The sequence below is a fragment of the Zeus faber genome (genome assembly GCF_960531495.2).
Source record: "Zeus faber genome assembly, chromosome: 6".
NCBI lineage: Eukaryota > Metazoa > Chordata > Actinopteri > Zeiformes > Zeidae > Zeus > Zeus faber.
Genome location: NC_137201.1, coordinates 27792215 through 27805087, shown reverse-complemented (window position 1 = coordinate 27805087; position 12873 = coordinate 27792215). Strand labels below are relative to the sequence as shown.

General features: G+C 42.9%; 1 protein-coding gene across 1 annotated transcript; it reads left to right on the top strand.

The window, feature by feature from the left end:
* Nucleotides 1–4571: 4571 nt before the first annotated feature.
* Nucleotides 4572–9232, top strand: LOC307232139 (alpha-1,3-mannosyl-glycoprotein 4-beta-N-acetylglucosaminyltransferase C-like; the record flags this gene model as incomplete). The annotated part of the gene is made up of 3 exons (XM_080003028.1): nucleotides 4572–4706; nucleotides 7213–7363; nucleotides 8076–9232. The coding sequence occupies exons 1-3, from the start codon at nucleotides 4578–4580 to the stop codon at nucleotides 9230–9232; spliced, it is 1437 nt and encodes a 478-aa protein (XP_079859154.1). The 5' UTR covers nucleotides 4572–4577.
* Between the last annotated feature and the right edge of the window lie 3641 nt (nucleotides 9233–12873).

The following is a 12873-nucleotide window of genomic DNA, read 5'->3' as shown; positions in this document are numbered from 1 at the left end:
AGAAAACATACAATCGATGAACTTCAAACTGAAAGAGTTATTTTTTCTCCAATCTGAATAGAGACCCCGCCATTCCATAGGGTGGGAATGGCAAAAACTGAAAAAATCAAATTGTGTTTGTGTGGTCCCCGCTGCTTCCCACCGCCAATGGCACGGCGGCGGATGCCACTGATCCGCCGCCGCCCGACTCCGTTGATATCACTCTCTATGGCCGTGAAGGGACTTCAGCCTCTTACTGAGTCCGAGGCTTTCAGAGGAGCGGGTGTCAGGCTGTGTTGACGTGCACGCTGCGAGTTAAGTGCACCGCGCTGCTGCTGGGCATGAGCGAGGAGGAGCGGCGTGGCTGCGGTTTATTTGGTCCAGTTCACACACACACACAGTGCATAATGGATATTTAACAGCCCTGGCCCCACTCACAATGCGGCGCGTCCTCAACGGAGCAGGGGAGCATCTGAGAGCAGGCAGCTGCCAGGACCACACAGCCATTAAAACACACTCAACCCCCGGACTTTTCATTATATTCTGGGCTCGTGCCAGACAAACCCAGAGACAGTACACTCGTATGTACAGTATACGCACTAAGAGGCTCACACATGGAGGAACACACACATCTCTCATTCATAGGTTCCAGCACACAGCCACAAATGAGCCTTACGAGCTTGAATCAAGAGTCGAAATATGCTCCATGTTCCATGCTGGTGGATTTGGATTTGTGTACGTCCACTCATCATTGCATTTCACTGCGTCTGCCGATGCTTTAGTGCGAGCTGGTGTTTGGAGTCTGGAGCTCGCAGCGTCCCGGTCACAGCGTGTGCGGTTCAATCTGGAATTTGGAGGCGAGGATGATCCCCAGCTGTGCGGCTGGCAGGAGGAACACTACAGAGTCTTCCTGCTTCGAGCCCGGGCTGAATTATTGAGACAAGGGAGCCGCTGAGCGCTGTCTCGTATCGGGATGGAAAAAGCCGACACGCCCGTCTGAGAGAGCTCAATCCCCAGCCAGCATGAAGTAGAAAATTCTAAAATTACCCAGTTAAATTGTCGCATTGTAGCCTCACTAGATGGGGTGAAACATTCCACTTTGATAATTTGGAGCTCAGTTTGGGTCCGTATTGTCCCTCATCACAGGGACAATCGTCTTTACTCAACCAGAGTGCTATTGCGTCTAGTGATTTGGTACAATTGCAAATGTCATCAGTGTTCTTAAACCAGATGTGAGAGGTAAAAATTCCGCCGACCAAAATCCACATGATTATTTAAGATCCGAAGCCATTCAAGGTGTAATTTTTTTTTTTTCAAGGATTTCCTTCACTTTTCAGCTCCTTATTCCTGGTAGAGATCCTTTCAAGGTCGTGGTGGAGGGTTTTTGAGAGCATTTTATGAGCATATTTCGCTCCGTCTGCCACTCCATTAAATCTCAGGGGATTGCGGAATAAGTAATGAGCGTGGGAGCATTGGAATATGTTGTCCTGTCTTTCAACAGGTTAGAATGGGAGTAATGGCCACTATGGGGTCTATGAATTTAAATCAATTTTGGACTTATCCTTGCAGACCCTCTGAATGCTCCCCCTGTAGCTCAGGCGGAGGAGGAGATCAAATCCCATTATTTCCCCAGGTCACAGTAATCCCATGCAAATTGGGCTATTTGAGCCGAATTCTTCCTGCAGGAGATATGAGTGGAAGGGCAGCAGAGACTTCTCTCCCTCTTGTTGCTCCAGAGCTGCTCCCGATGAGGTCCCATTTCATCATCATGCTCGGCCACGTCTCAAGCTCTCAAACATGATATATTGCACCGTCCTAATCACAGCTGCAGCCATCTTTATTTGTTTTCCCTTCACCTTGTGTTTAGCGAATACATTATTATTGTATGTCAGTGGGAGTAGCATTATTTAATGTTAAAGGCCACCTCGGTTCATTTATATTCAAAGTGCCACTTAAATAAAGAAACTATTCCTACACGCAGTTAAGTATATCAACAAGAGAACTGCAAAGACTCATCTGCGGTGGACAGATAGGTTGAAATGTAGTTTCCAGGCGCGCGCAAAGAGGTATTGACGCCGCTATTCCCAGGTGAGGCGGGTTCCTGTGCAGCCGATCAATGTGTGTGTGGTTATTGAACTGAGCTTAGTGGTAGTTAGTATTCTATCAGGCATCTCCAGGGTTTTGCAGCAGTAGCACTACAGAGCACGTTTGTTTCAAATTGATGGCGGCGAAAAACTAACACGTCACGATCAGACCTGCACCCTGTCGCCTGGGCTGCGACTCGGGCTGCGCTGTTCCTGCGGCGGCAGGATGTTTGCCCCAGTCATGTAACTGGGATGTCACCACGTCAACAACACAAGCCTTTCTCAGCCGAGTTCATGGTTCATTTTGGTTAAGGCTGTCCGTGCTTTTTCGCGCTCATAGTCACGAAAATGAATCTATTGAATCGTATCCCTGAGCACGATCGACTTAAGAGGGAGGGGGCGGCAGATACGTACAATAAAACTAAAACTAACTTGACCAAAGTACACCACTGTGTGGATTTTATTTGATTTTATTTGATTTTATGACGTTTACATGAAACAAAAAGTTCCAGTGAGGTGGCCCTGTTTCCCACAAACTTGGAGAAGAGCAACGAAAGTTGGAACTTTTAAATGAGGCCTCGTATATCTAATATGAGTGGAGATTCAGCGACTGGATTGCATCAAATTAATTCACAAATGGGTTTTGGTGGAGTGATGAGGTGAAACCAGTGAACATTACGGAGTAAATACAACGAAACCTTTATGCCATGTGGCCTCAGGAGGATGGCTCCACCCACTGAAATAAGAGCATCAAGACACAATGGATTTAGAGTCATGTTAGGATGGCTCAAATGCATAATCTGACTGGTATTTTTACCAAATAACTTTATTTAGACCAAGTTAATATAGAGACTTATATTAACTTGTGTAAAAAGGAACATAATGACTTATTTTAAGTCACTTCTCAAAACCCGTTTTTATAGATCTGCTTTTATGTGATGTCGCCCCCTTTCTTTACTGATTTTAATTTGTACGTATTTATTTATTTGTATGTTTTTACTCTTATTTTTATATGTTATTATCATACTGTACCTACCTTTTGTCTCTTTATCTGCTTTTACAATTTAATGACTGCATTTAATTGCTGTTTATTAATTTTCCCTTTTCTTTTAATTTCAAGATCTGAACACTCTGCTTTTATTTCTCTGTCAAAGAACTTTCTAAACTCAGTTTTTAAAGGTGCTATATAAATAAAGCTATTATTATTATTATCATTATTATTATTATTATTATCATCATTATTATTATTATTATATGTCCACTTTAAAACAAGGCTGATATCATACAGACTTGTGGCTTCTACAGGAACAAAAACAAATTATTATTTACATTTCGTAATATTTACACTATTATTAATAAACATTTGAAACCCTAACTCTAGCCAACTAGAAAAACTACAATTCTGCGCCATTTTGTTATGCATCTGCACACTGCCCAACAATCTTAAGTGTAACTGTGACGTCTCTGATTGGTGGAGCTTGCTGTTACCATGGAAATGTTTACCGCACTGGCGATACACAAACGCTGACTTTTATATACAGGTAAATTGTATATGAATGAAATTCATACTGAGGGTACGACACTTTATCCCTATTCTAACCCAACCTTGAATTTAATAGACCGTTCAGAGAAAAAGTGAAACCAGTATCCCACTATTATTTAGTCTAGGCAGAACCAAATTTAAACCCATCCATTTAAAATTGTAATACATTCATATTAAATTCATAATACATTCAATTCATTGTAGGGGTCTTACAATGACGGTCACTTAATGTTTATCCATGCTTGTACAAACTAAAATAAAACCTGTTTGGGGATATAAGCAGCATCGGGGGTTGAGCAGAGATTGAGCGGTCAATTTTTCTCAAATTAGGGGTAATGTAGGGAATACTCTGAAAATAAAAAAAATGTTTTAAGAAATATTGGTTATACTGGTATATATTGTTTGAAAAAACACATACGACACACATGTGGTACATCATTTATGTTCATTTTATTTTATTTTTTCTCTGGATACTCAGCTGAACAAGATCTTAGAAGGGCTACACTACTAAAAAATGTTTGAGAACCACTGTACTAGTGAACCGGTGTACGAGTACACTGTACTAAATACAGTGACTGAATGTTGTAAGCCACTATTACTATTACTGAATATGAGCAATTAGTTCATTTAATTAACATGTCCATTGACACAAGCATTATCATGCTTGTGTCAATGGACATGTTGTCTTCCAATTGATACCATTCACCTTTTTCATGTAAAAAAAAAATAAAAAATTTACAATTACAAACTTACAAGTTACAAACCTATTACAAACCCATTAGAACTGTCCTGGGGAGTAATTACGATCCTGGTAGAAGATTAGCGCCATGCACGTATATGAACCGCCGCCCACCAGAGCCTATTGATGATTCCTTGGGAAGGCAGTGTATGCGATGCCTTGGACCTATTGTTGTCCTGATGTTTCCCTGCTGCATATTCTTCGTTCAGATCCCAGCGCGAGTCGGGGCAGCATGAGGCTGCTGTGGAAATCCCTGGACAAGATGAGGTGTCTGAGGAAACGCTCCACCATCCCCTTCCTGGGCTTCCTCATCACCTTTCTCCTCTTCCTCAATCTCTACATTGAGGACGGCTACGTGCTGGTGAGTAGATCCAGTGAATTTGAAATATATGCTGATCAGCCACAACATTAAAGCCACTGACAGGTGAGGTGAATAACATTGCTCATCTCGTTCCAATAGCACCCATCGAGGGGTGGGATATATGAGGCGGCAAGTGAACAGTCAGTTCTCGAAGCAGGAAAAATCAGAAAATGTAAGGATCCGAGCGACTTTGACGAGGGCCAAATTGTGATGGCTAGTTGACTGGGTCAGAGCATCTCCAAAACAGCAGGTCTTGTGGGGTGTTCTCGGTATGCAGTGGTTAGTACCTACCAAAAGTGCTCCAATGAAGGACAACCGGTGAACTGGCGACAGGGTCATGGGCACCCATAGGCTCATTGGTGCACGTGGGGAGTGAAGTTGAGTCCGTCTGGTCCGGTCCCACAGAAGAGCTACTGTAGCACAGATTGGTGAAAAAGTTATTGCTGCTATGATAGAAATGTGTCAGAACACACAGTGCATCACAGTTTGCTGTGTGTGGGGCTGTGTAGCCGCAGACCGGTCAGAGTGTCCATGCTGACCCCTGTCCACCTCTGAAAGCTCCTACAATGGACACGTGAGCGTCAGAACTGGAACATGGAGCAATGGAAAAAGGTGGCCTGGTCTGATGAATCATGTTTTGTTCTCCATCATGTGGATGGGTGGGGTTAGGGTCCGATCGGATGGAGCATCTGTGGGATGTCCTGGAACAACAAGCCCGATCCATGGAGGCTCCACCTGAAAGCTTACAGTTCTTAAAGCATCTGCTGCTAACGTCTTGGTGCCAGATACCACAGGACACCTTCAGAGGTCTTGTGGAGTCCATGCCTCCACGGGTCAGAGCTTTTTCTAAGGAACGAGGGGGAACTATACAATGTTAGGGGTTATTAGTGGTGGTTTTAATGTTGTGGCTGATCTGTGTATATAAGATATTATGTTGTTATGCATCAAATGATGATAGACTAGATCACCTGGGAGTTTGGTTATAGCCTGCATAACGGTAAAGAAAGGCAATTTTTATTCTAGCTAATCAACACCCCCAGCTGCTTTCTAATAATATCTGCATTAATAATCATTCAGACAGACAACTCTTAGATCTGCTTTAAAAAAACTTTTGCATCCTTTGAGTTTGGTGTCTGGACTCTACTGCTCATCACTCCCAGAGAGGTGTACAGCAAACAAAGACATACTTAGGGAGCTAGGAATATACATAGAAAGGATAAGCTTGAGTCCTCCCATTGAATAGAAAAGTAGAGCCCAACAGGTGTATTCAGGGGAGGTGGAGGGAGCGCAGCAAAGCAGGAAGCAAAGTAGGTGGGGCAGGAGGGGCTGGCTGCTTAAATAGGCCGGCCCTTGAGGGCGTGGCTGCCATCGAGTTGTCTGACAGAAATAGCCCTACAAGATACTCATCATTTGCTTCTCAAATATTTCTTGTGGGTAAATATCTTATGAAAGCACCAACAGTCCACCACAAAATATATCAAGTTATTCTTCAGATAATATTGTCATGTATGATTATATTCTGATTGATCATCATAATATCGCCCAGCAATAATATACATATATGCCTGTATTTTGACATTGACTGAATAAATATTTGTGTCCCTCCACAATTACACTGATCCTCAATATTCCTGAATCCAAATGTTCTACTCGTATTTGTAAATTCCGCCCATGTTGTTACTTTCAACACATTTAAATTTTCATAATATGGACCCGAGTTGAAGTCATGCAGACGATTTATCTCTTATTCATGATGGCATCAAAACTTGGTGATCATAGCACATTATCTGTATTTGTTGTCTGAATTATTTAGAGGTAGTTCACATTTTCTCCTTCCCCATCCGTTCAAACTGCCTGGGACGGTTTTTAGGGTCTCCTCACAAAACGTAAGCCCAGCTTAACAACATCAAAAGCATTTATTGTTCCAGGTGTTTTACAGTAATACATTTTTTTTGACTGACTTCTGAATTCGATATAGAAAATTTAAAAAATATACAATAACTGTAAACCTTATGATAAACAACAAATATAACCTGAAAAGTAACAGAATAACCATAAAATAAACATTTTTTTAAATTTATCTATCTATCTATCTATCTATCTATCTATCTATCTATCTATCTATCTATCTATCTATCTATCTGTCTGTCTGTCTGTCTGTCTGTCTGTCTGTCTGTCTGTCTGTCTGTCTGTTTATTTATTTATTTTATTATAAAAAAAATTTTATTATTATTTTTTCTATATATAAATTAAATAAATAAATAAATGTAAATGCCCTAAAAAAATTAACAAGAAATATTTTGTCATATAAAATAAGTAGTGTAATTATTTGCTATTATTATTATTATTATAATTGTTATTATTATTATTATTATTATTATTATTAATAAATATAATTGTGTCATAATTATTCAAGGATTGCTGTCTTCATTGTTTACAATTTGTTTCTGTTTGTGTGTTTCGGTGGATCTGACATTTTAGATTTTTTTTCTGGGTGGTGTTTCAGGAGGAAGACAAGCGGCAGCTGAGGGAAACATCGGCGCACCCGCCCCCCAGCTCAGAGCGCGACGTCCACACCTTCCGAGACCTCACCAACTTCTCTGGAGCCATCAACGTCACGTATCGCTACCTGGCCGGGACACCGCTCAACCGCAAGAGTAAGCATAGCCTTAAGTTGATAAGTGTTCATATTTGATGTTTGGATTTTTTGATGTGCTTGTGGAAGCTCAGTCAAACATGTGGAACTATCCTTAAAGTTTGCTTTTTCTCTTAAGGCAATACATTTGCTGGAAATGAAAAACAGACAAAATCAGCTGTAATCTTATATGCTATCATTAATTAAGCCTTTCCACCATTTATGCTTAATATGAATGTGAGATTTAATTGTTAGTGTTGCCCAGAGGAGATTCATTCTTTCATTTACTCATTGTTATCCTTCTATTTTTCTTTAATTCATTGCATTTTATTTGTCAATGTTTTCTTTATTATTATTATTATTATGAGTAGTATTTGATTGCCTAATGCTTGATGTTAGGCACTTTGATTGACATGTTGTGTAGGAAAGGTTCTATACAAATAAATGTTATTAATTAAATGTTTTAATAATAATAATCATAATAATAATAATAATAATAATAATGATAAATATTCAATAGATATTAAACGTTTCTCAGAGCAAAAGAAAATATATTTGAAATCAATTACATTTCATTTCAAAGTTAAAAACCCAAGTATATTGTCATTGTAAACAGTATAAAATTGTTACGTTGTATTCTGTACTTCTGCATTCATATGCTTTGAACAAAAAGGTGGTCTACGTTTTGTCATCTCCGGTGATTATTCTATTATTAAAACAATGTTTCGTCACAGAGTATCTTACCATCGGTCTGTCGTCGGTCAAAAGGAAAAGAGGGAACTACCTGCTGGAAACCATTAAATCCATCTTCGACCAGTCCAGTTACGAGGAGCTGAAGGAGATCGTGGTTGTGGTCCACCTGGCGGACTTTGACTCGGTCTGGTGTGAGAACCTGGTGCAGGAAATCAGCAGGAAGTTCGCCCACCACATCATCGCCGGGAGGCTGCTGGTCATCCAAGCTCCAGAAGAGTACTATCCATCCCTGGACGGGCTGAAAAGGAACTACAACGACCCGGACGACAGGGTCCGCTTCCGCTCCAAACAGAACGTGGACTACGCTTTTCTCCTCAACTTCTGCACAAACCTCTCCCATTTCTATATGATGCTGGAGGACGACGTGCGCTGCTCTCGGAACTTCCTGACGGCCCTCAAGAAGGTGATCACCTCCAGAGAGGGCTCCTACTGGGTGATGCTGGAGTTCTCCAAGCTGGGCTACATCGGGAAGCTCTACCACTCCAGAGACCTGCCGCGCCTGGCTCACTTCCTGCTCATGTTCTACCAGGAGATGCCGTGCGACTGGCTCCTCATCCACTTCAGAGGTCTGCTGGCCCAGAAGGACGTGATCCGCTTCAAGCCGTCCCTGTTCCAGCACATGGGCTACTACTCCTCCTACAAAGGAGCCGAGAACAAGCTGAAGGACGACGACTTCGAGGAAGACTCCATCGACATCCCAGACAACCCTCCGGCCAGCCTGTACACCAACATCAACGTGTTTGAGAACTACGACGCAACCAAGGCCTACAGCAGCGTGGACGAATACTTCTGGGGGAAGCCCCCGTGCACCGGGGATTTCTTTGTCATCGTGTTCATTAAATCGGCCAAAATCAACAAAATCAAGATCGTCACCGGTTCCGACGACCGGCAGAACGACGTCCTCCACCACGGAGCGCTGGAGGTCGGGGAGAAGCTTGTTGGAACTAAGAAAGGGAAACAGTGCAGCTCCTACATCACATTAGGGGAATTTAAAAATGGCAACATTGAGGTCCAGAACGTGGACCACAAAATCGCCTTTGACATTGAGTGTGTGCGCATCGTAGTGACGGCCGGTCAGAAGGAATGGCTGATCATTAGAAGTATCAGCTTGTGGACTACACAACCCCCCAGCCAATGAGGACCCTGAGGCTTTTCTAGTATTACTTATTGATTTCAGTATTTCCAGGTTTATTTATTCATTTTGTATGTATTTATTGATACTCATGTCGATTGCCGGATCAGTCTATAGTTTTTTATACCTGAAGGTTGTAAGTCTTATTGAAACATACAGTACTGTTGTGGAGAAATCCTTGGTCATTGCAAAGGACCGTTCAGTGAACTCTGAGTCGGTTGAAGCCGCCTGACGCGTTTCCCGTCGTCCTCTCTTAACACTTAGTGTCATAGCTATCCTCAACATTCCATTTGTAATTCATGAACGCCTCGTTCCTTGAAGTTGTGAATAGTCCTAAGTGTTCGCGGAGAACAGGTGAAACAATCGAGACGGATCATATCCATGGCACAAATGAATCGTGGCCTATAGCTGGACTAATTTAATACATTATAAGAACATTGTTCCAACAAAAACGTGGTAACATTTAAAGCGGAGACAAAAACGAATTTGCCATACGATGAGGACTTATTTAAGAACGGTCAGAGGATAGAATAGCCATTATACGGCGCGACGTGTTCGGAGAAACAGCTCGTTCTTAAAAGTGAGAGCCAATTAAAGGAAGCGTGGCGTGGCATCACGCTGGCGACTGATAAGCTGGGGAACGGGAGGGGAAAAAAAAAAAAACCGAGGGTGTATTCCAGGGTTTTCCGCTCAGTAAAACTTGTCGTCCCCCCCCCCCCCCCTCCTGATTATTTCCCATCCTTGAAATCCACCCGGAGCCGCCCGGGAGGTCATCGTTCCCCCTCGAATATTCATCTAGTCACACCCAAGCTATTTTCACGGCTCCTTCCCAATTCCTCCTGGTCCTAGTTAAGACCAAGCTCTCGTTCTGTGAACCACGACTTCCCAACAATATACACTTTTTCTTCCCACTCGTCTGACGTCAGGTCCCACAGGGAACAGCCAGGCCTTGGTGTGGTCCTGCTCTTACTTCTGGCCTTCTACTTTGTTTGTTTTGTTTTTAGTTTTGTTCTTGTTCTGCCGCAGCGGTAATGCAGTACAATGTACCAAATATGGTAGTACTGGTGTGTGTTCTCCTTGCTCCTCGGCTCTTAGTGGTTCCACTGCTGCTCCGTGCTCCCACTTCATGAAGCTGCTCTGCACCGGAGAACCCGGCTTCCTGTCCTGAACCTTTTTTAGCCAGAGCGCCACCCAACGCACGCGCACGCACGCACGCACACACACACACACACACACACACACACACACACACACTGTGTCCGGAATGGCATACAATGCATTGTGGGATATTCATGCCAGTGTAGTGTGCGGTGCTTATATGATACGAGTGGTGGAAAATAACAAAGTACAAGTACCGTGTTACTGTACTCAAGTGAATCTTTTTGAGTATCTGTACTTAAGTATATTCAGTTTCTTCAGAGACTTTACAGACACTACATTTCATAGCAAATATCTATAGTTTTTAACTATTTCGTTTTTTTTACACGGTCACGTTACTTAAAAATCCATATTTATATTAAGATATATCAAAAAACAATATCCTGTACTCATTTTTTTAAATTATGATTGATGATGATTTATGCTGTATTTTAGTCTAGTCTGTTATATTAGGGTGTCAAATACTTTAAGTACATTTAAGAGAAAGTACTTTTACACTTCTTAAGTAGAAATGCCAAAGTAGTACTTTCATTTTTATTATAGTGTATAGAGTATCGGAACTTTTAATGTTTAAAAGCTCCGAGTACTTCTTCCACCACTGCACACTAAGATACTCCACCGGATGGAGTGTTGTGTCATCCTGGTACTTTCCACATCAGCCGACTACCTGACTGACTGACTGACTGACTACCTGACTGACTGACAGACTACCTGACTGACTGACTGACTGACTGACTACCTGACTGACTGACAGACTACCTGACTGACTGACTGACTGACTACCTGACTGACTACCTGACTGACTGACAGACTACCTGACTGACTGACTACATGACTGACTGACTGACTACATGACTGACTGACTGACTGACTACCTGACTGACTGACAGACTACCTGACTGACTGACTGACTGACTGACTGACTGACTGACTGACTGACTGACTGACTACCTGACTGACTGACAGACTACCTGACTGACTGACTACATGACTGACTGACTGACTACATGACTGACTGACTGACTGACTGACTACCTGACTGACTGATTGACTGACTGACTGACTACCTGACTGACTGATTGACTGACTACCTGACTGACTGATTGACTGACTGACTGACTGACTACCTGACTGACTGACTGACTGACTAGCTGACTGACTGACTAGCTGACTGACTGACTACCTGACTGACTGACTACATAACTGACTGACTGACTACCTGACTGTCTGACTAACTGACTGACTGACTGACCGACTACCTGACTGACTACCTGACTGACTACCTGACTGACTGACTACCTGACTGACTACCTGACTGACTGACTGACTGACTGACTACCTGACTGACTGACTACCTGACTGACTGACTGACTGACTGACTACCTGACTGACTGAATACCTGACGGACTGACTACCTGACTGACTGACTGACTGACTGACTACCTGACTGACTGACTGACTACCTGACTGACTGACTGACTGACTACCTGACTAACTGACTACCTGACTGACTGACTGACTGACTGACTGACTACCTGACTGACTGACTACCTGACTGACTGACTGACTACCTGACTGACTGAATACCTGACGGACTGACTACCTGACTGACTGACTGACTGACTGACTACCTGACTGACTGACTGACTACCTGACTGACTGACTGACTGACTACCTGACTAACTGACTACCTGACTGACTGACTGACTGACTGACTGACTGACTACCTGACTGACTGACTACCTGACTGACTGACTGACTACCTGACTGACTGACTGACTGACTGACTACCTGACTAACTGACTACCTGACTGACTGGCTGTGGTAACTATGATTCTGGACAAATCACTAATTCATTTGCTCCACTAAACAGTTTGCTGCTGTGCCGTTCCGGACGCAGGCCTCCTTGTTAAACAACCGACGACTTCCACCATCACCTTCCTGCACAGCAGCCACGAGGCGCCGTCGCTTGAGTTTTATCATAATTGGAGTTTGTCTGCGAGCGATGCTCCGTGTGATGGATCGTCGCTCCCGGACGCAGCGCCGTCAACAAATCATCCGAGTTCGCCGGCGCAATAAAGAGCTGAAATGTTGCCGTAACGCCGACTTTTCTTTAGAAAACCGGACGGGGTCGGCGCCATTAGCCCGGGCACCGCGTCAGCGGCACGATCGGCTAAAATAAATAAGATAAAATAAAAAGGTTTTATTTGATGAGCGAGTGACAAAGGGGAGAGGGAGAGAGAAGGAGAATGAAAGCCGCGCTTCTTCCCTGACCTTGATATTCAAAACTCCTGAGTGCCTCGACTTTGTTGCGCCGTCGCCTCATCACAACCACACCAAATAGTTCTGTCTCTTCAGTGCCTCACACATTTTACATTACCGACCAGTTTCCTGATGATGGCTCATATTTAAACCTTTTTTTTATTTTTTATTATTGTCTCTGGTTTCAGGTTTTTGTAAAAATAAATATGATGAGAAACCTCCTTTCA